This window comes from Schistocerca gregaria, chromosome 1 (genome assembly GCF_023897955.1).
Source record: "Schistocerca gregaria isolate iqSchGreg1 chromosome 1, iqSchGreg1.2, whole genome shotgun sequence".
Taxonomy (NCBI): Eukaryota; Metazoa; Arthropoda; class Insecta; order Orthoptera; family Acrididae; genus Schistocerca; species Schistocerca gregaria.
In genome coordinates this window covers 740,257,003-740,280,111 of record NC_064920.1, presented here as the reverse complement: position 1 = coordinate 740,280,111, position 23,109 = coordinate 740,257,003, and the positions used below count along the sequence as shown (strand labels likewise).

The window sequence follows — 23,109 nt, the reverse complement described above, 5'->3', positions numbered from 1 at the left end:
ACATCTGTTTATAATGAGAATGAGTAGTATGTAAATATGAAACAAATACAAAGACGACTGTAACCGAGGGCCACAGACTTCAGTGCAGAGCAAGACGAGAGAGTATTTTAAACCAACCACCATTGGAGTTTAGACAGCTCCCATTGGTCAATTCCAGCTTCGTTTGAGCCCCTAGCGCCTCTGGTGGTCTCGAATGGAACTACGTGGCTTGTTGCCTCTTCGCCCATATAGCTTTCACTCCCGTGCTTACTACATTCATTGCTGCACTGTCATCTGCTGGAAAAAGTGTGCAGAGATCTGTTGAGAAAACAATTGACTACGTTACCAACCAAAAATTCAACCAAAGACCTTGTAAAAATAATTATTTGAATTAACGTCATTTCTACCCAAAGATATTACATTTCAAAGAGTGTCTACATTTTCCGTGACCACCTATATATGCTAGTATTTGTTTTAATAACGTAGTCATTTTATTTGTTTCCTTTCTAAGTGTCAAATAGAGTCAAAAACAATTTTGGCGTTATGACTACTTTATTCAAAATAATGTAGCGTATTTACTGAAAATTATTTCATCAATATGCTTTTATGTACAGTGTACCTTTTTCTTTTGCCCAAGTACTTATGTAAAATCTAGTTCATTTTTCACTTTCAGATATTTGACATATTTTGTGAAGAAAAATTATAGGAAAACTATCAAAGACCTAGAGATACCACAGTCTAACATATGTTAGACTCTGGAGATACCTTTACAATATGCCTCGGAACTAATGCAAATAATAATGAGTAAAAAGACGCGAAAACACATGAATCACAGCTGTAACTGAAGCATGTGCACGGAGAATAGGTTAACTCTATTTCGAATAATACAACTTTGTGATTGACAGATAGCGGTAATGCTGATGTGCAGCATCCCACAATTCTCAGGACTCCGGAGACTGCATTTGTAGCGATGTAGATGGTATCGTACGACAAAAGCGCAGCCTGACTTGTAAGGGTATCAACTTAAACGTATGAAAAAACCTGTAGTGCAGTGTGCATAATCATTTGTCTGTGAGCTGACAGACAGAAAAGAGTTTGATTGTATACTCTTCCTGTGCGGCCGGGAGTTGTACAGTGATAACACGTAATCGGTGTGACGGGGTAGATAACATGCTTTTAATGAACATGCGGCGCGTTAACGTCGCAGGACGCACTAATCTGTTAAGGAAGCTCGTTCAACTGAGAACCATGATGGACAGCGCGAAAGCAAGCGACGATCCGCATCTCTTGCATCTTTTCGATGGAGGGCCTACTAACGTTTATTCTAAGGATCACGATAATTTGTCCGTTGGTGCTCCAGGCCCAGATCTCCTGAGGCTTTGTGTGAAAATCATGCAGAACGCGACACTACACAGAATGGTAAGACTTCCTGCAGTGAATGCTCTTTGTGCGGAAGATTTTTGTTTCATAGTTTTTTTGTATTTATTTCTGTGTACATGGTAAAACGTAGCACTAGATACCGTACCTTTTCCTGCCATTTGATTGCTTGTTATTAAGGTAAGGCAATACATATAAGAAACCTGTCGTCTCTTCAAGGGATCAATGACAGTAAGCATGACAACAGTCTGCTTGCAAGAGCAATTTCTAATATTTCAATCTGCTATGCCATTTTACCTAGTCCTACTTTCAGATGTTCCGCACCAGTAACACAAGGTGTTTTAAATTTTTTTTCGTGGAGAAATAAAATAGCAAAAATATCAGTCAGGCTAACATTGAAGTTTCGAATTTACCGAAAACGATTTCAAGAAACGAGCGTACTGTGTTTTAACAAAGAAATGTGTGTTGGTAATGTAAACGGCCAAATTAGTCTCATGCCAAATAATATAACGAGGAGTCCAGGTGGGATGGCTCATGATTAGTTTTTGATTGTTTGCGTAGTTATGGCCAAGTTGCAAACATGTATCTTCAGCAGGCAGACACGAGATATTTGTGTTGTATCATTACTGATCAATATAATTCGAAGTACTGTGAATAGTCAGCTGAGAGCCCATTGAAGCATTGTTATGACATGAAAACATTTGCCACTTTGTTACAGAAGAGGCTAAAAGGGTTCAAAAGGTTCCTTGGACCCACCAACAAATTGCAGCTGATGATATTCGGGGGGGGGGGGATGGGGGGGGGGTGCGGGGCTGCTAAGTTCCATAATTGACTAATGACTACATTAGCATTGTCTGCATAATTTGTCATCCATTCTGTATTATGATATTTCCGCAGTTTTCCATTTGATGCCATTATAGCATGTAGAATTATCATACATGACTAATGAACTGTACTGAGTAATTTCTTCACGGTGAAATTTGGTACTGTGCACTAATACCAGGATACTGAAGTCTGTTAACACTGTCAGTGCAGCCCAATTATGGTGACGAGTAGCACTTGGTTCATTAGTTGTGGGATTTGGAATGTGAAAACCATTAAGAAATGCAAACAGTTTGAATAGCTACCCTTCACTAAGCCACAGAATGGACACTTATGCACCATAGCTGTTTTGTGCCCTAAAACCATAATAAAAAATAATAAAGCTGTATACATGCAACTCCACACCACTTTACCACGGAGCCGTGGGGAAGCATGGTTGTTATACTGCATTTCGTACAGCTCGAGGCAAAAAGCTTCATAAGAAAACAGCAGCTGGTTTGTTCCAGCATGTTTATGGGAATTACAGCACACTGCTGAGTATTTACCATGCCCTGCTCACATGCTAGTGTTGCTGTGTCCAGGCTGGCAGCGCATGGCATCTCTTTGACAGCAGCTTAATCTGACCTATCACAGTAGCTATGCTGCAATAATGAAGTAATCTTATTTAATTCTCTATATAAGGGAAGATTACTCACAGACTCCTTAGATTATTTGTTTCTCGTGAGAAGGTTGTGTAATGCATATTGTAACAAGGAAAAATATCAAGCAGCTTGTGTCTGAATTTCACAGGGGCAAGATTGTGGCCTATTGGGATTGCAGTTTATCAGTCTGCAATATTTCTATTTGTGGTGGTCAGTATCTCATGACTCATGTAAGTATGAAATTCAAGGGGTTAAAAAGGGCCACACACAACAATGTGTGGCAATGTGCAGTCACACTACATACATAGGTGTTTAGTCAAATCAGCTGTCAGGGATCTTCTGACAGTGACTCGACCATAGGATATGGTCTTGTTTACAACAAAGAATGTATTCACAAAGACAACATGATGTACTCTTGGAGTGCCAAGGGCTGTCAACGCTGCAGTGATTGTTATGGCTTCCCTTGATGTAGCAGAGACACCCGACTGGTGCATTCACCAGCAACATTGGACTCAGTCATAGAAGTATATCATCTTTTCAGCCAAATCTTGATTCCACATACAGCATCACAATTGACATAATCTGTGTGCAGGCTGTGAGGAGACTTAAATTTTCCGATTGTGTTCATAATTGTTGCATTCACCCAGCATTCTGCGTGATTATATTTGGTGCCATTTGACACACAACACAATCACCTGTGGTTCACTTAGCTGGCAATTTGGTCAACAGCTGTTAACACAAGATTGCATGTTACCTATGCTGACATGACTTGCAGTAATATAGTAGGCATTCAAGTATTGCTTCCAGATGTCTTGAAAATGTTTGTTCTCAATTATCAGCTGCTATGATCAGTGAACTCTAGCACTGAGTTGGAGCAGTATGGAATGACTTGCTTCTGTCATCCAAGATCAGTTTGACTCAGTGCTCAGCTGTGATAGAGCCACTGTTGCTGCCAGAGATGGCAGCTCTGTCTAATAAATTTCACTACTTCCTCCTCACACACACACACACACACACACACACACACACACACACACACATACAATATACAAATTTAATCTTGTATTCTCCCTACTATATCATGTATGCACAGTAAGTAAAATTTTACCATTTGCTGTCTTTCTCGGCATTGTAATTTTAGTGGTAGCGTACTACTACTAGTACTACTATGTCTTTAAAAATTTTGATATTGGGGTTCATAATACTTCAGTTAAATTACTGAAATATTCTTCTGCAATCAGTGTAATGTTGTCACTTAGGTTATTTTAATACTACTGAGAGATTTGGTACATGCTTAAATCATTAGACAAGCATTTGAAAGGAATGCAGTTTTCGAAATACTGCTGTAGTTGATATGCTGAGTGGCACATTGCTCCCTGAAACTTAGTTCTTAATCAAAGCTAAGTACTCAGTGGATCTGACTGATGCAATTAGGGGTAAAGGAAGGCACTGGGACTGAATTCCAAGTACAGGTAGTCCCATAATTTACTGTTAACTAACTTCTTGAAAGGGATTTACTAATTACAAATCAAAATCTTGGTCCAGATTAATGTTGGTGTGCACAAATTTATAAAGGACAGTACAACATTAAGATTAAAAATTAGATATGAAACAAGGTTATAATAAGCAGTTATACAGTTGGCAAAGATAATTTAATATGGAAACTGGCTTCATGGTATGTTTAAGACCATACAGCATTTGTACAGAATGAAACCAGTGATAGCATGGTCATGCTGGAGAGAACATAAAATTATATGGGTCATTCCACGTCAGTTTAACCAGTTTGAGAAAATGTTTCAGCTGATAGTCTCAGATTTGGCTGAAATTTGGCACACCAATGCTACCAAGTGTGGAACACTCATGTACAAATTTTAAGTTCCCCTGCCAATTTGTTCCAGAATTATGACTTGGGAAGGTTGCATGACCCGAAAATTGCAACCCGCATCTGGCAATCTATCTTCAGACCCAACTTCAGGTCTTAATAACTTTGGAACTATTCCACACAGTCCAGTGAAATTTTTACAACCCAGTAACATCTACTTCGAGAACACACTCAATGAATCAAAACACCAACAACATATTTCTGAGGGAAAATAAAAAAAAACTCCAAAATGTGATTAAAAAATGTAATACGTTAAAAGGTACACATTGTAGGTGCCTTCTATGCCAAATAGAATTCACTCGAAAAGGGTATAATTTTTTTTTTTTGTGGTAAGCTTAATGTGGCCTAAATACACACAGAACTCATCATGCCCATATCAGTCACACAAACAGAGTTACATGCACAAGAAAATACAAAAATTACCTGAAAGACATGGATTTTCTAAGTGTGGTAGCACAAAAGGTACAAGTAATATCCAAGCCAAATTTCAAACACTGCATAAGTAGACCATAATATAATATGTGACAAAATTTCAACTTGTTATTGCAAGGCATTTGTGTGCAATAAAAGTTGACAGAGATGTATTTGGTTACGTTTCTTTTAACACGATTTAGCAAGCAATAGTGATGATGCAGACAGCTTGTTTCAGATAAAGCTGCAGCAATTGTTGGGAACCATTAGGCAACAGAAAGTTAAACAGTGGTAGTTTTCAGGGACAGAATGAGTCATTGTCAGGAAGGAGCAACAAAGGAAACAAGCAACAATTACAGGTTACTCATGTTTTTAAGATTCTAGTTCAGACTGGCCAGTACTGTCGTGGAAAGTCAGTATGGTGGCAGAAGAGTGTACTAGTGGTGCTTTTGTTCAAACAAGTTGCAGTATGGGTAGAGCACAAGCATATGAATGTCATGAAACAACATATGGAACAAAATGTGGCATTCACTTTGTACTGTATGGTCTGAATGAATTGGACCAAGATTTGTTGCTATGGAGATCCGGGAGACACCCTGTGGGCACAGGAAGTACAGTTCCAGTAAACTTTAGTGTTTGTTATCATCATATGAAAGTGTTTCTGGGTAAGTATTCTTTCCAACAAAGAAGTTGTTTTGATCCATTTCGGATTCATAAGAAGACAGTGAAGTGTAGCCTAACAAAAACTGATATAACATCAGTATTGAGAGTGAATCAGTGCATGGAATAATTTACATGACAGTGACAAAGAGTATCAGCCACCTACAACCACAGCGGATGAGCAATTAAATACTTCAGTGACTGCTCTTGGTTTGTCTCCCATGAAGACACACAAAATTGGGAAAAGAGACAGACCCAGCTATGGTAGAAGAAAACCACAAAAAGCTCAAATGGAATTGAAACACAAAATAGCCTACACACTAATGGTGGATGAGGAAGAACTATCTACTCCAAAGGAATAGAAATAGTGCTAGAATTGCCCTGATTTGGACAAAATTGTGCATGATTTGAAAGAAAAATGTGTCATATCCACTCGCCAGAAAAAAAGTAGCTATTCTTACCCTTGCACCTTCCAGCTGGTATATTGACTACACTGCAAAGGAATTCAATGTTTCTACATATAGGGTAAAGCAAGCTAGGAAAATAAAAGCAACCCAAGAGTGCTCCCGCAACTTCAGCAGGCTCAGGGTAAGCAATTGAGTTCAGAAATAAAGGTCCTAGTATATTTTAACTAAAGTTCAGTCTTGACCACAACACTTATGTCTCAATAACATAGGTGACCAGTTTCTCTTATATTTATATAACCATCTTCAGACCCATGGCTTCCTTGGACGATGGTAGGTGGAGCTCTCCTCAGCTGCTACGAAGTCAAGATCGGTTGACTTCGTAGCAGCTGAGGAGAGCTCCACCTACCATCCCCCAAGGAAGCCATGGGTCTGAAGATGGTTATATGAATATAACTGAAACCAGTCACCTATGTTATTGAGACATAAGTGTTTTGATCAAGACTGAACTTTAGTTAAAATATAATACTCTATTGATCACTGTTTCCAAAAAATGTTTACCAAAAGTGTACAAAGGTTCTAGTGTCGGAGTTTTATGAAAATAATGATTACAGCCCAAAAATGCCCGGAAAAAAGACTATGTAACGGTGGAAATGGGAAATCTACAGGTACAGATGCAAAAAAGACTGTTGCTATGCAACATATCAGAACTATATGTAGAATTCAAGGAAATGTTAAGCTGATGTTTGCTGCTATAAAGGATACAGGTCTGGATTACAAAGGTGCAATGAAGCTGCTAGTGCGTGACGTGACATCAGTTCCCACCAGTGCATAATACACAGGTGTGAAAAGTGTCCTGGTAAGGCAAATCTTGCAGAACACATGAATAACAAACTGTAATATGATGAATTCCTTATGGATGACGATGAACTTGTTTCTTATAAACTATGGACACACATGGATCGCACAAATCTTCAAACAAAGCAAAGTACAGTGGAAGATTTGGTTGAAATGTGTTGTCAAAAAATGGTGTGCCTTCCATGGCACTTATAATTTTTCGTGCAATGAAACAGCTTTTGTTGGGTGGTGAATTTCCCCAGCAAATTAAACCATATCTTAATAACGTTTCTACTTGGACATATTACACATTTTTATGACTTGCATTCATGTGCATCCAGCAATAATTTTAGTACTATAACAAATGGCATTTAATTTACTACATACGTGTAGTGTGTGGTTCTGCCATCTTAGGTCATCTTGCATCAAACTCATACAAATTTTGTGCTATTTACAGTTTCAAGTTGTAACACCCCACCTGTCACTTAGCTGGTATTGGTGTGTGTTCACCCCAACTAATTGACTAACAGAGAGTGCAAAACTGTCACAATATCAGATAATGCAAAAATTTAATATGGCCCTGTGACTCCTGATTGAACTGCGGTGGCAGTGTTGACAGTAATTTATTCAGAATTGATCACGTTTAATTTAAAAGGGATGTACATTGATGTTATATTCAGCTATTGAACGGCAGATGCAAATGTTGATCATAAAATTAATTAAGAAAGTGACTTGGGATATCAACTACTTGATTGAAAACAGATGCAGTCGATTAGCACAAATTTATTTTAACTCCCGACCTACAATCATCACATTACAAGACCCTCCTATCAGGCAGTGGTAATAAATTGCATTTGCGTGGAGTAAAGCGCGACAACTCAAAAGTAATTCCTATCAACTGACCCATGCATAATGTGAAGTGCAAGAAGACTTCTACAATACATGGCCCATGAAACCCTCGTGGAAACTTTGCCGACGTGATCCAACAAATTAATCAGTGGCCGAGGTGGGCGCAATATCACCGAATACAGCGCACCAGAGCGGCGTCGTTGTGTGGAAGTCGGCCGACCTCGTGGTGCTGCAAGGCTGCGCTCATCTATTCACTCCTAGCTGTCTTGCTCAGTACATAGCTGAACCAAAACTTTCTATCTCCAAGCTCAATCGTTCCATTTGCTAAGACCTAAACTGCAGAGATGCTCACTCTTTCTCAGGCAAGCTGAGTAAAGAACGCCACGTCCGCACTCTAGGCAAGCTGGGAATGGAAGACCTCTACGGAGACTTCTCACAGTCCGCTCTTTGCCTCGGTTTCCCCTCCAGAAAAATCACTTACACCAATTGCAGTGCAAGTCACGTTAGTTATGCGTCGCTTCCCAGCGCTGACCAATGCCTGCTCTGGGAAGTGAACAAATTCCCACAAAATTTCCCTTCCTCTCAACTTCTGCTATATAGCTTCTCCCAGACCACCCACCAAGGTTAGCGTCTGCACAAACACCAAGTTTTCCAGAATTCTGACTCCCAGGAGAGTACTTCAAATTGCTTGTTCCTACATTCCCATTGGAGGCCGGTGTATTTCATTGTGCCGCTCTTCCCCTGATTTGCTTCAGACTCTGCGGATCGTGAATTCAGCGTGAAGTTACTATAGTCATGAACACGCATATTTTGGCCTCTGTTTACTGCTCCCCCATAGCTTTGCGCAGCTTTCTTGCATGTTTCACAGAAAACGGGACGACGGACATTTATCAACAGGCATACAAGTTCGTCTGTTTCCCATTACACCAGCATGGAGTCGGGATCAACCACCCACTCACTGTCACTCATCTTAAGGCAGGTGGAGGCCGTGCCGCGTTACCGCTTTCTCAGAGCTTGAGCCACCCTAAGCTGCCTAGAGTCGCTTCCCTTTACCATTCCACAGCTGGCCACTGTCGACTCTAATGCTTCCCTGGGGTAAACTAGAGTCCAGTAAATCGACTCGTTTCCACAAAGTTTTCATGTTGTGTGAATTACTTTATACCCTCACCCGACATTAATTATTCCAATACGTCCATACTATATCCTCTACAAGATGCATTGTGCCTTGTCAGTTTTTTTTTTGTTCAGCCCTACTGTTCGCTCAACGTGAGTTGGGTGATCTTTAATGACTTCATGTAAGGGCTATAGTTCTTGCCATCTTACAAAGTCTTTTCCCTAACAGTTCTATGACTGCAATTGGAGGCTGTTTATTCTGCACCGTGTGGTGGCTGCATGGTGTTTCTTTGCTGTGCATTCGTGCCAATCAATCTGATACAAGTAAAGTGCTCTTTTTTTATTTCGTTTTGGATCTCTTGTGGGCTCTTTCCTTTGATAAGAATATTTGTATCTTCAGCATATTTATAGTTAGGGCTGGGTTGTTCCACGTTATTTACAAACAGCAAGAACTAGATTGGTTGCACTATAGAATCCTCTGGTGCACCATATTTAACACAGTGTTGTTCCGAATGATACGAAATTAGGTATGACTTTACCCACTCATGGACTTGACCTCTGATACATTGTGATTGCTTTTTCTGCCGCCTTTCGTTACACAGAACAGATTGTCAAGCAAAGCTATGGATGCATAGCAGACTTCTTCCACAGTGAGGCAAAGCAAAGTACAGTGGAAGATTTTGTTGAAATGTGTCAAAAAATGGACAAACTGACCACACACAGCTTCACAGCAACAGCACAATTGGCTTATCTCCAGATTTGTAAGGATAATTTGAAACAAGATGAAATTATGCATTTATGCATTTATAGTTCAAGACCCCATCCAAGGATATCATTGGAACAACAGTCAAGCAACTCTCCGCCATTTGCGATTTACTATAGAGATGAACCACGTGACGTGTCTGTCATGAACCAATGCGTTTTTAGTGACTGTTTAATTCATGGTGCCATTGCAGTTCGTGCCCACATTTGCACTGTCATGGCATATGTGAAAAACAAGCTGCCTCACATACATTTTGCGAAATACTTCAGTGATGGGGCAGCTAGTCAGTACAAAAACTGTAAAAATCTCAAAAATTTATGGATGCATTACCATGATTTTCAGATTCATGCAGAATGGAATTTTTTCGCAACAAGTCATGGTAAAAATGTATGTGATGGTATTGGTGCTAATATTAAGCACATGGCATCACGAGCTAGTCTGCAGCAACCAACAGAAGGTCACATTCTAACACCTCTTCAATTATTTACCTGGGTACAGAAAAATGTCTCTGGCATACAATCATTCTATGTTTTGGAAGATGAGGTGAAATCAGTCGAAGAGTTACTAAAAAGCAGACTAGAACACGTTAAAACTGTTGCAGGCACAAGGAGCCATCATCACTTCTCTCCAGCGGACTCTAACAATGTGCAGATGAGCAGACTGTCCGGTTGTAACTATAGGTTCATGCACAACATGTGTCTTCACAGTGTGTCTGACTCAGGATTCAGAAGCAAAATTAGCAACATACAACCAGGTTGCTATGTTATTGCTATTTATGATGACAAATGGTACTTAGGATGTGTTGCAGAGTGCTGTGAAGCAGAAGGTGATGTATTTGTGAACTTCATGGCGCCAGCAGGACCAGCAAAATCATTTCATTGGCCACATTTGGCAGACAGGTGTTGGATTCCTTTCGAACATATTCTTATGACAGGTCCAGTTCCTACCACAGTGTCAGGAAGACAGTACAATTAGCCACTCAATGTACAGAGTACAGTAGCTAAAGTGTGGGAGAACTTCCGTTCGAAGCAGTAAACATTAATGATAGGTTGTGTTAAACTGTCTATATGTTGTTGCTTAGTGATTAAACGGTTGTGGGATAGGATAAGAAGAGGCAGAACTGTTTATGATACGTTTTTACAAAATTGTGTTGTGGAACAATGGCCACATCACCAAATACATCTGTCAACTTCCATTGTACACAAATGTCTTGCAATAAAATGCTGAAATTTTGGGATATATATCATCATGGTCTACTTATGCAGTGTGTGAACATTGGCTTGGATACCACTTGTCCCTTTTGTGCTGCCACACTTAGAAAATCCATTTTTCAGGTAATTTGTCAAATTTTTGTATTTTCGTGTGCATGTAACTCAGTTTTTCTGACTGATGTGGGCATGATGAGTTCTGTGTGTGTTTAGGCCACATTAAGCTTACCACAAAAAAATTTATACCCTTTTCGAGTGAATTATATTTGGCATAGAGGGCACCTAATATGTATCTTTTAACGTATTACATTTTTGAATCACATTTTGGAATTTTTTATTTTCCCTCAGAAATATGTTGTTGGTGTTTTGATTCATAGAGTGTGTTCTCGAAGTGGATGTTACTGGGTTGTAAAATTTTCACTGGACTGTGTGGAATAGTTCCAAAGTTATTAAGACCTGAAGGTGGGTCTGAAGATAGATTGCCAGATGCGGGTTGCAATTTCCGGGTCACTCCACCTTCTTTCACAAGTCATAATTCTGGACCTAATTGGCAGGGGAAACTGATACTTTGTACACGAGTGTTCCACACAAGGTAGAATTAGTGTACTGAATTTCAGTCAAATCTGAGATTATGAGCTGTAGCCCCTGGTTGAACTGACATGGGAATGACCAATATGCAGCTTGCCTGTTCACCTAGTCATGAAAAGCCAATTTGAATTTACTGAAACATTAGTATATATTTAATTCCTTGCCACCCTAAGAGGTCAGTAGTGTTAGATAATCTCACTATTATGTGGATGTGTTTGATTGTTACTGATGGATTTCCACTCCAGTCTGCTTTACAAGTGAACTTAATGTCCCTATTTCTAAGTCTGCAATCCAAGAGCAAGTCTGCCATCCGAGAAAATAGCTGTTACTCAAATGAGTTGTAAGAAAAAGCCACTACTAGAGTGAAATCTGCCATAAGAATGTTACAACAGTAATCAGAGCACAAGTCTCGTAAGCTTGCTTTGCTCAGAGTTTCCTTCACTAAACATCACTCACCCCTGAGCTTGAAGTTCACTTGGTGCTATCCTCTCAGTTTCTTAGCTGTCGTTTTGAGGACTTTCAAGACATCGCTGTCAGGACTATAGGACAGAAGAGTTTTCCCTCGTCCCACCTGTCTTCTGCTAACACATGAGCTAAAGTGCTTGGTCCTATGTTGAAAGCACTCAGCCGGAAAGGACAGATTGTAAAATGTCCATTATGCGGGAGACAAGTGGCCACAGGATATCTTTTCAGTGTATTTGCTGAGTCTGTGTGCAGTTCTTTGCGTTCCAAATTTCATAGTAGATGACTGTTGCATCTGCCAGCAGAACAGTACGTTTCCAGCTTACCTGCCTTGGGAAGGACCAGGAGGTCCTCCGCTCTCATCTGGTGTCCAGCCTTTTAAGTTGCCAACTAAGGTCCATGTGACAACAGTGTGGCAGGTAGTGCTCGATACTGCCCATTATTTTCAGTTAGTTCACGACTTTGGCTTGCAAGTGAACATTCTACACACATGCACAAATTCCCAATTGCTAGATTGAAACTAGATTAATACAATTGTAACAGTATTATGAAAAGGATAGATGCTACTCTAGCAGAGATGCTGAGTCACAGATAGGCACAACAAAAGGACTGTCAGAAAGTGAGCTTTTGGCCAACAAGGACTTAGTCAGAAATAAACGCACATGCAAATGCAAACGCAACTCACACACACATAACTGCAGTTTCTGACTGCTGAGGCCAACTGTGAGTGTGTGTGTGTGTGTGTGTGTGTGTGTGTGTGTGTGTGTGTGTGTGTGTGTGTGTGTGTGTGTGAGCAAGCAAGCGAGTGTGCACATGAAAGATTGCATTTGCGTGAGTGAGTGACTCAGTATCTCCATTATACGGTGAGTAGCAACTATCCTTGTAATAATACTGTTACATTCAATCCTGTGTTTTCCATTGTTGATTAATAAAGATGGTTTGGTGCTTTACAGTTTCAAATCCCCAACCAGCGATTTACTTGTAGGCTTCCCACTGGCACTTGCAAGGGTCTGTCTTGCTGCTACTGACACTAGGCAGTTGAGTAACATTTGCCTTCAGGTTAGTTTAATTCCTGTAAATACTCAAAACTGCCTTTATTTTATTCTTGACATTCTGAATTTTTGTGTATGTTTTCTGCTTTTTTATAGGAAGATAAAGAATAATGTAGTACTGTCTGTAGTGTACCTTTAGGGTTTGATTGGAGTTAGTCCTTTGTATTAAATAAAGGTCTCTCTTCTTGGTTCTAGATGCTTTGATCCCAAATAGTAGTAACTCTTTTCCTCAGATTCTGGTGTTAATTCTCCCTATCCTATTGAAAAAACTGGATTCCTAGTGCTATTAAGCATATGCATATCTGTTGCCCTTGGTAAATTTTTTCCCATTGTCAAATGCTCTCAGAATAGTGTGCCCAATATTTCTTTGTTTCTGAAAAGCATTTGGCTCAGTACCACACCCACACTTATTGTCAAAAGTACAATCATATGGGGGTATCATGTGAAATTTGTGACTGGATTGAGGACTTTTTGGCAGGGAGGGCAGAGCATGTTGTCTTAGATGGAGAGTCATGATCAGATGTAGAAGTAAGTTCAAGTGTGCCACAGGAAAGTGTATTGGGACCCTTGCTGGTCATGTTGTATATTAATTACCTTGCAGACAATATTAATAGTAAAACTGGGCTTCTTGAAGATGATGAAGTTATCTATAATGAAGTACTATCTGAAAGAAGCTGCATAAATATTCAGTCAGATCCTGATAGTATTTCAACATGGAGCAGAGATTGGCAACATGCTCTAAATGTTCAGAAATGTAAAATTGTGCACTTCACAAAACAAAAACAAAAAAAAAGAACATGGTATTCTATGACTATAATGTCAATGAGTCACTGTTGGAATTGGCCAACTCATGCAAATACCTGGGTGTAAAACTTTGTAGTGATATGAAATGGAATGATTACTTTGACTCAGTTGCTGGTAAAGCAGGTGGTAGACTTTGGTTTATTGGTAGTTTGCTGGGGAAATGCAATCAGTCTGCAAAGGAAATTACTTACAAATCAGTTATGTGACTTGCTCTAGAACATTGCTTGAGTGTGGGGGACCCATACCAGATAGGACTAACAGGGAATATTGAACATATGCAGAGGAGGACAGCATTAATGGTTACAGGTTTGTTTGATCTAAGAATGTCACAGATATAATAAAGGAACTAAACTGGAAGACTTTTCAAGATAAATGTAAACATCCTGAGAAAGTCTATTAACAAAGTTTCATGACCAGGCTTTAAACGATGGTCTAGGAATATACTACAGCTCCCTACATATCGGTCCCATAGGGATCTTGAGGATAAGATAGAATAATTATTGCATGCACAGAGGCATTCAATCAATCCTGTGCTCCATACATGAATGGAACAGGAAGAAACCCTAATAACTAGTAGAATGGAACGTACACACTGCTGTGCACCTCATAGTGGTTTGCAGAGTATAGATATAGATGTAAACTAGATGTGGAGTTACTGAAAATTTGAAAAGCTCTAATTAAAGACAGTTTTACAGTAAAACAACAAACTGAAGTATTTTAATCGGAGTTGAAAGTAGAGTATAAACAAAAGTAATGCATATGTGATACTATAAAGTAGTAGTATTCTACGCTCTGAAAGCCTAAAGGCAAGACATGTGTGTAAAAGACAGTAATGTGAATTTTTTTTCTTCTTGATTTGTTTATCATGGGTTTTTCGTGGGCTTCCTTCCCCCATTTACCTGGACATTGTTTTGTTTGTTGTTTTTTATTTGGTTTCTAGTGTGGCTTTGATTATAAAATCATTGACACGAAAGTCAAAGCCAAGTTATTAAAATAGTGTATTAACATTTTCTACTTTTTGTTTAATTGCTTTCCTTTACTTTATGATTTATTTTAATTTTTGTATGGTATCTCACATTTTTCAATGATTTTCCTCATTTTGACCTGAAATTCCAGTGAACTGATAATACACAGAAACAGCGCAAATAATGTACTCTAAAACTGCTGCTAAATAAGTTTATGCAGTGAGAATGCTTTTTGAAGTAGCAGTGTTGAAATCATCATCTAGCCATCCCCATTTAGACTTTCCATTGTTTTGATAACCTGCTTAAGCCTAGTGTCAGGATGGTTCCTTTGAAGAGAACGCGACCCACGTTGTGCCCCACCCTCATCTATTCTGTGTCTTTGTTACATCTCTAATAACCTTAACAACAGTGGGACTTTTTCCCTCCTTTCTCTCCTGTAATGATTCTTTGATAATGCTTGTCTGAGTTGATAGACTTGGTGTGTGTGTGTGTGTGTGTGTGTGTGTGTGTGTGTGTAAATTATCTTGAGGGCCTTAATGTGACATGCAGTCTTAATCTTGCTGCAGTCTTCTGAACCTTCATGTTATATAAAATGTACTTTGTGTCTTATCTATGGTTTTCTGAAAAAAAGGCTTCGTTGTAGACCAGTAAGAAAAAAAAAAAAAAAAAAAAGAAAAAAAAAAAAGAAAAAAAAAAAAAACCTTCAAATTTTCATAAAGTTACAGAGGACAAATAAGTAAATAGTGCTGTTCTCCACAGTTATTGAAGGACTCAGTAGATTTTTGTAAAACTTGCATGGCATCATTTGGACTTGCTGAAGAGATTAATTTTACTAGTTAATTCTGCAAACTGAGTTTTCTTACCGATACAAGATCTCACAGTGTGTGTGGTTCAAAGGTTCTCTTTTTTCATGTACAGGTTGAGCATGAAATCTTCCCTTAATTATAAACATTCCTGGGGTTACAGTAAGGATAAAGTATTCAGTTTGCCAGTTCCTGATGTACAGACTCCTAGAGCTTGAATAAAAGATGCAGCAGAGGTGGTGATGGAAGAGATATTGGTAAAGACATGAAGAGAAATTGAATATCTTTAGACATTCTGCAGGCAACAGAGCACATGTGGAAGTGTATCCATAGAATCTTTGAATTAAGCTGCCATCTGCAACAAAACACATAGCTTTCTCTTGCATAGCTCCTTAGGGAAAAAAGTGTTCAGCGAAGATCTTAGTGCTCACACTGGACATTGTCGTACTGTTCAGTATTTATTGTTACATACCAATAGTCCGTCAGCTCTTTGACGCTCCAGCCATCTTTGAATTTTTTTTTTTTTTTTATTTTTTTTTGCAAGCATTATATATTGCTTTGAACATGTTCTAGTTTTGTCATTTTCAGCACATTTTTGTGTTCCAGGAAAGTGAGAAAGAAAATCCGTATCTTTTCCAATATGGTATTCCTTGTGGACTCTGGGAATTTAGAGAAGATCTTTCTCATTTTCTATCAGAACTTTATGGTGGAAATGTGAACAGGTATTTGATATTAATTGTATTTTAACAATTAAAAGTGAAAAAAGCAAATAAAAGAAAAAATAAGAGACTGGATGTTGATCTGAATGCAACATTCAGTATTATCTTGTCTTTATGGCATGTGAGATAGTATGTTCGAACAATACAACATATAATTGTACATATGTTTCAAAGGTGACAATTAGGTTTTTAATAATTTATATTTAAAATGCAGAGTAATAAAGCTCCAAAAGCATTATGACCACTTTATAAAAAACAGTAAAATTATTGAGATATATAATATCAGTACCCATTGATCTGAATCAGGAAAGTGAATAGAATCAAAACCAAATACAAGGGTTTGCTTATTGACAAGTAAGTACAGATATAGCTGAAAATATCTCATGCCAACATTGCCACCAGTATAATTCTGTTTTGGAAGTGTATTTCTTAAGTTGTTACCCCTAGGCTTCTGGAAATATTTAATTTCTTGTGATTTTTAATGTACACTAATTTTCTTGTAGTATCTCAAACTGGTGTTCATTAGGCCCCTGTATTATGAGAAAATAAGCAATCAATATATGTGTGGTTCAATGTTGAATCATCTAGTGACCCTTAGAGGGTATATTGTATGAATGTATTGTAAGTTATTTCTTTCATAGACTAGCTAGATCGCCTAGGAGTTTCCTGCAGAGGCAAAAGTGGACATCTATTTTTGCAAAAATCATAAGAATCACACGTACCCTATGCCTGGTGTGTCATCTCCATTCTGTGATTTCTTTTGACCTTACACTTATTTTGAATATACAACTTGAGACGATACCATATCAAAATAATATTAGCAATTGCTAAATATGTATACAAATTGGATACACATTCTGGTATCCTTCTCCCCTCTCCCTTTGTACAGCTCCTCCTCTTCCACTGTCCCTTTGCCCATCGCCTTCTCCCCCTCCATCTCTCTTTATCAGCCTCCTCTCGCCCTTCTTCCAACCACCCTCTCCCTGTCCATATACTTCTTCCCTACCCCCCCTCTGCCCATCTCCTTCACACCTCACTCTGTCATTTCCTCCGATCCCTGTTTGTTGTTCTGGTTTTCCCGTCCTCTCTGTTAGTCTCCTCCTCCTCCTCCTCCTCCTCCTCCTCCTCCTCCTCCTCCTCCAACCCCCCTTCTGTCGGTCTCCTCCTCCTCCTCCTCCTCCTTGTCCTCCTCCACCCCGTCTCTTCAAACTACTACTCCTTCACCCTCCCTCTGTCGGTCTCCTCCTCCTCCAACCCCCCTCTGTAGATCTCCTCCTCCTCAACCCCCACTCTGTCGGTCACCTCCTTCTCCACCCCCACTCTGTCGGTCACCTCCTCCTCCAACCCTCCTGTCGGTCTCCCCTTCTACACCCCCCTCTGTCAGTCTCCTCCTCCTCCACCCCCCTCTGTCAGTCTCCTCCTCCTCCACCACCCCACCCTTCTGTCGGTCACCTCCTCCTCCACTCCCCCCTGTCGGTCACCTCCTCCTCCACTCCCCTCTGTCTGATATACAGTAAAAGCCAAGCATAACGCGGTTATTTGGGGACTTGCTTTACTCAGACGGTATAGAGGACCCGCAGTATATCGAGAGTGAGCCATGCAATGACAAACTAAGCATGGAAAGATAGGAAGAAAACACAGTGCAAAATTCCAGAGTAAAATTTTCACTCTGCAATGGAGTGTGTGTTGATTTGAAACTTCCTGGAAGATTAAAACTGTGTGCTGGACCAAGACTCAAACTCGGGACCTTTGCCTTTCACGGGCAAGTGCTCTATCAACTGAGCTGTCCAAGCACAACTCACGACTCGTCCTCGCAATTTTACTTCCACCACTGTAGTTGTGAAGATGAGTTGTGAGTCGTGCTTGGACATCTCAGTTGGTAGAGCACTTGTCCATGAAAGGCAAGGGTCCCAAGCTTGAGTCTCAGTCCAGCACATACTTTTAATCTTCCAGAAGTTTCAAATCTGCACACACTCTGCTGCAGAGTGAAAATTTCATTCTGGAAACATCACCAAAGATGTGGCTAAGCCATGTCTGTGCAATATCCATTCTTCCAGTAGTGTTAGTCCTGCAAGTTTCGCAGGAGAACTTCTGTGAAGTTTGGAAGGTCGGAGATGAGGTACTGGCGAAAGTAAAATTGTGAGGACGAGTTGCGAGTCATGCTTGGTCAGCTCAGATGGTAGAACACTTGCCCACGAAAGGCAAAGGTCCTGAGTTCGAGTCTCAGTCCGGCTCACAGTTTTAATCTGCCAGGAAGTTACAATGCAATATTATACATACTGTGCTACGCTGTACTTTAATTTAAAGAACATTAGAATTAAAGCACTTCAGAATCTCAATATGATACAGCAATTAGACAAACTTCACTCAATTGTCAACCAGACAATAACACAATTTACACTGGCTGTAAGCTACAGTGCATCATTATTTTATTGTTTTAAAGAAGCCAGTTAGCTTTCTTTGGTATTTCATTTCTCACAGTTGCTTTAGTGTGTATTGTTTCAGAACTGGAATCAGAATTTTATTCTCTTCCAACATACATACATAAATCATTCATGTAAATTACAGGAGACTCGTCAATATAGATAATGTGCTACAGATACATGCAGTGTGTCAGACAAAGAACAAAGACAATTTTAATTTACAAAAATCATTACAAATTTGTTCAATACTCTACCTAAAGCATTTTAATCATCATTTAAAAATTCCATAAATGAATAACATTTTTGCACTAGTTTGACACACTATCTTCAGTAAACTTAGTTCCGTACTGTGTGAAAGTTTTTCATTTTTAATTGTAAATTTTCATAGCCATGTAATGAGGAGTTTGGGAGTAGAGTCTTAATCTAAGAGACAGCAGCATGAAATTCTTTCCAGAATGAGATTTTCACTCTGCAGCGGAGTGTGCACTGATATCAAACTTCCTGGCAGATTAAAACTGTGTGCTGGACTGAGACTCGAGCTCGGGACCTTTGCCTTTCGCGGGCAAGTGCTCTACCAACTCAGCTACCCAAGCAGGACTCACAACCCGTCCTCACAGCTTTACTTCTGCCAGTACATCATCTCCTACCTTGTTAGAGCACTTGCCCGCAAAAGGCAAAGGTTCTGAGTTCGAGTCTCGGTCCAGCACACAGTTTTAACCTGCCAGGAAGTTTCATGAAATTCTTTGTTTCTTGTGTTGTACATATGTTGAAAATGATTTTCTGGATTTGTATAGATGAAGACAAGCAGTTCGTAAATGTAAATACATGGAATAGTTTAAATTTTTAGATTCCTGAATATAGGTCAGTATGACTCTCTAGAATTAATATTACACATGTTCCTAATAAAAGTCTATTTATTTATTTTTATCCATCTTTCAGCATTAACATACAATCAGTGTCGTCAGAAGAATTACAGCTGTTTGTACATTATGTTTTACATAACAAAATATTACACGGTAAAAAATACAGCAGTGTTATACCCTATTAGCTTATAACTGCCTCTACACCCATATCTATACATAACAGTAAGTGTTAATTTATTAGTAAATTAGGTCATCTTTACAACTATTCTGAAATTCTTCTATACTGTAGATAGTATTTTCCTTCATCCACATTTTGGTTTTAGTTTGAAAATATCCAGTGAAACCAATTGAGCCTGTACAGGTAAAGTGTTGAATAATTTTATGCCTATCTAATTCATTGCTAAATTGGGTTTTCGTAAGCCTGGTTGTGGGTATATCAATCACATTTGTTTGTCAAGTATTGTGTTGATGAACAGATTTCCTTGTAGTGTAGTGGCTTAACTTTTCTTTTACGTTTAATAGGCAACAATATATGTAAAGAGATGGGACTGTGAGAATTTTTAAGTCTATAAAATAAGGTCTATTTGAGATCTTGTTGTCAGTGATTCCATAAAGACATCCAATTGCTTTTTTCTGCCAAGTGAAAATTTTTTTGGCTCCTGAGAAGTTACCCCATAACAGATGCCATATTGTAGATGGCAGTGAAAGAAGGAATAGTATGAATGAAGAACTAAATCTTGTGTAACACATGTGTATAGTTTGGCTAGTAGGCAGATAACTCATGATAACTTTCAACATACGTAGTCTGTATGTGTGTCCCACGTTAATTTAGAGTCAATGTGTATTCCTACTAGTTTAACAGATGGTAACTCTGTGTTACCGTTCGATAGACTGAAGATTATCTTTACAGTCTTTTCATGGTTCATAGTTAACTCATTAGCTTTAAACCCTATATTAGATATTTTAAGACATTCTTCACCTTCCTCCTTCAGTATGTTTGTATCCTTTTCAGAATTAGCTAATGGTGTGTCATCAGCATAGAGGATAGATTTACAGGGTAAGTTACTCGGAAAGTCATTTACAAATAACATAAATAGTAGAGGGCAAAGTACACTCTGCTGCAGAGTGAAAATCTCATTCTGGAAACATCCCCCAGGTTGTGGCTAAGCCATGTCTCCGCTATATCCTTTCTTTCAGGAGTGCTAGTTCTGCAAGGTTTGCAGGAGAGCTTCTGTAAAGTTTGGAAGGTAGGAGACGAGATACTGGCAGAAGTAAAGCTGTGAGTACCGGGCGTGAGTCGTGCTTCGGTAGCTCAGATGGTAGAGCACTTGCCCGCGAAAGGCAAAGGTCCCGAGTTCGAGTCTCTGTCGGGCACACAGTTTTAATCTGCCAGGAAGTTTGAGTCAAAAGCCTTACTCAAGTCAATTAGAATGGCTTCAGCAGAAAATTCTGACTCAAATGAGCTTAATACGAAAGAGATAAGTTTTTAAACTGCTTTGACTGTTGATAAGTTTGACCTAAATCCATACTGAGAATAATTTAATAGATTATTGTCTGATAGGTGTATGCATATTTGCTGCAGTATGCAATATCCTATTATTTTTGAGAGAATAGGCACAAGTGAAATTGGTCTATAATTATTGATACAGGACTTGTCACCCTTTTAGTAAAGTGGTATGACAACTGTCTTTTGAGACATTTTGGAAAGTGTCCACTAGAGAGCATCCAGTTATCAGTATGCAAAGAGGATATGAGATCTACAATTTTTTTAATTACATAGTTTGACAGGCCCTAAACATCTTCAGATCTGGAGTATCTTAATTTAGCAGTTGCTTTAATTATGTATCAATTATTTGTACTTCTCTACATTTACAAGTAGACACTATGTTTGTAATGTTTTGTTGAAAATTTCTGCCAGATGTGGGGTGAGAAATAGGTGTATATGTAGAAATGAGTTCTGGTTGCCCTGAGTTGAGAAGCTAAGTTTGACAGAGTTGACAAAAAAGTGATTGAAATCATCAGCAGTGGTATTAGCAACATTTGTGTTGTCTTTATAGTTCATATCCGTACCTAGCTCTGCTTTTATTACTTTCCATGCAACCTTACATTTATTGTGTGACTTTTTTAAATGAAATCACCATTTGCCTTACACTTGGCTATTTTAGTTTCAGATTTGTATTTTCTTTTCAGGTTTTTGTAAATTTCTTTTATCTATGGATCCCTTTTTGACCAAATCCAATCCTTATTTCCAATAGTCTCAGTTTTTGTAACTGAGATGAAAACCACTTCTGTGAATTTTAATAGCTAGGTTTACTGACTTTTTTGTTTTCTAACCAGTGGACAGCATGCATGAAAGATTTCAGAAATGATTTTGAGTAATGTGAAGGCTTCATCCACATTTCTGGAGGAATGTAACAGTATTCCAATCTATAGACTTAAGTTCTTCTCTATACTTGCTAATATTTCTATCTGTAAATAGTCTCACACACTGAGTTTGTTCTTGGTCTTATTTTGGTTTTTCAGTAATTATTTTCACCCATATACCTCTGTGGTCCGACAGGTAATTGACATTAAATAAGCCTAGCTCAAAATCACACTTTTATACATTTGTTATTAGATTGTCAAGACATGAGAAATGCCTTGTAGGACTTTCATTAGCATAAAAGAGATTATAGAACCTTAACATGTTTACTAATTTAACATTTCTGGCTGTCATTTTCCTAATGTCTATGTTTAGATCCCCCAAAATTAATATTTTGTATTTAGTATACTTTCATATACTGATCGCAAGTTTTTCTAAACATTCTATAAATTGTTCTACATTACTTTCAGGAGTGTTATATAAAGGAACAGTTATGAGCTGTATACTAGGTATAATCAAAGCAGCTGCTTCAAAAACACCTTTAATCCTTAGTAACTTCAAGAACAGAAAACTTTTAAGTGTGCATCATTGCTAGCATATATGGATGAACCCCCATAAGATTCACTGGGTGTGCAGTAGTATGTAGCTTATTTGAAGGCTGATGGTACATACAGTTTTATATCTTCTTCCTGTGACCAATGTTCGTTTGTACATAAAATCATTCTTTTGTTACTTTTTAATAGTATAACAAGCTCATCAGCTTTGTTTTTCAGAGACCTGACATTTAAGTGCAGAAATAAGATAGAGTTTCTGTCACAGGAAGGGAGGAGTACAGTATTATGGGGCAATGGAGAACATTTAATTTTTTTCCAGCCGTGGAATCTATGTAAGGTGGTAGTTGGACTTCCTTAGAATAATCCATAAAAGAGCATCATTTCTCTTTGGTTAATTTTTTGGGTCTGCTTGAAACACAGTTGGAAGTTTCACTTTACTGTCAACAAGTTTTATAAGAACATGTTACATGAAACTTCCTGACAGATTAAAACTGTGTGCCCGACCGAGACTCGAACTTGGGACCTTTGCCTTTCGCGGGCAAGTGCTCTGCCAACTGAACTACCGAAG

The 23,109-nt window shown here is 38.7% G+C and overlaps 1 protein-coding gene across 2 annotated transcripts in view; it reads left to right on the top strand.

Annotated features, from left to right (window-relative positions):
• The first annotated feature begins 412 nt into the window (after positions 1–412).
• LOC126267307 (2-aminoadipate transaminase) overlaps positions 413–23,109 on the top strand; it is a 66,269-nt gene continuing 43,572 nt past the window's right edge. The window contains exons 1-3 of one of the 2 annotated variants that reach the window (XM_049972407.1): positions 413–545; positions 653–1,398; positions 16,227–16,342. In XM_049972407.1, coding sequence (XP_049828364.1) covers positions 1,150–1,398; positions 16,227–16,342 — 365 coding nt within the window. In that variant the 5' untranslated portion in view covers positions 413–545; positions 653–1,149. Of the gene's footprint in view, positions 1,399–16,226; positions 16,343–23,109 lie in introns of both variants that reach the window. The other variant, XM_049972396.1, reaches the window with a different exon arrangement.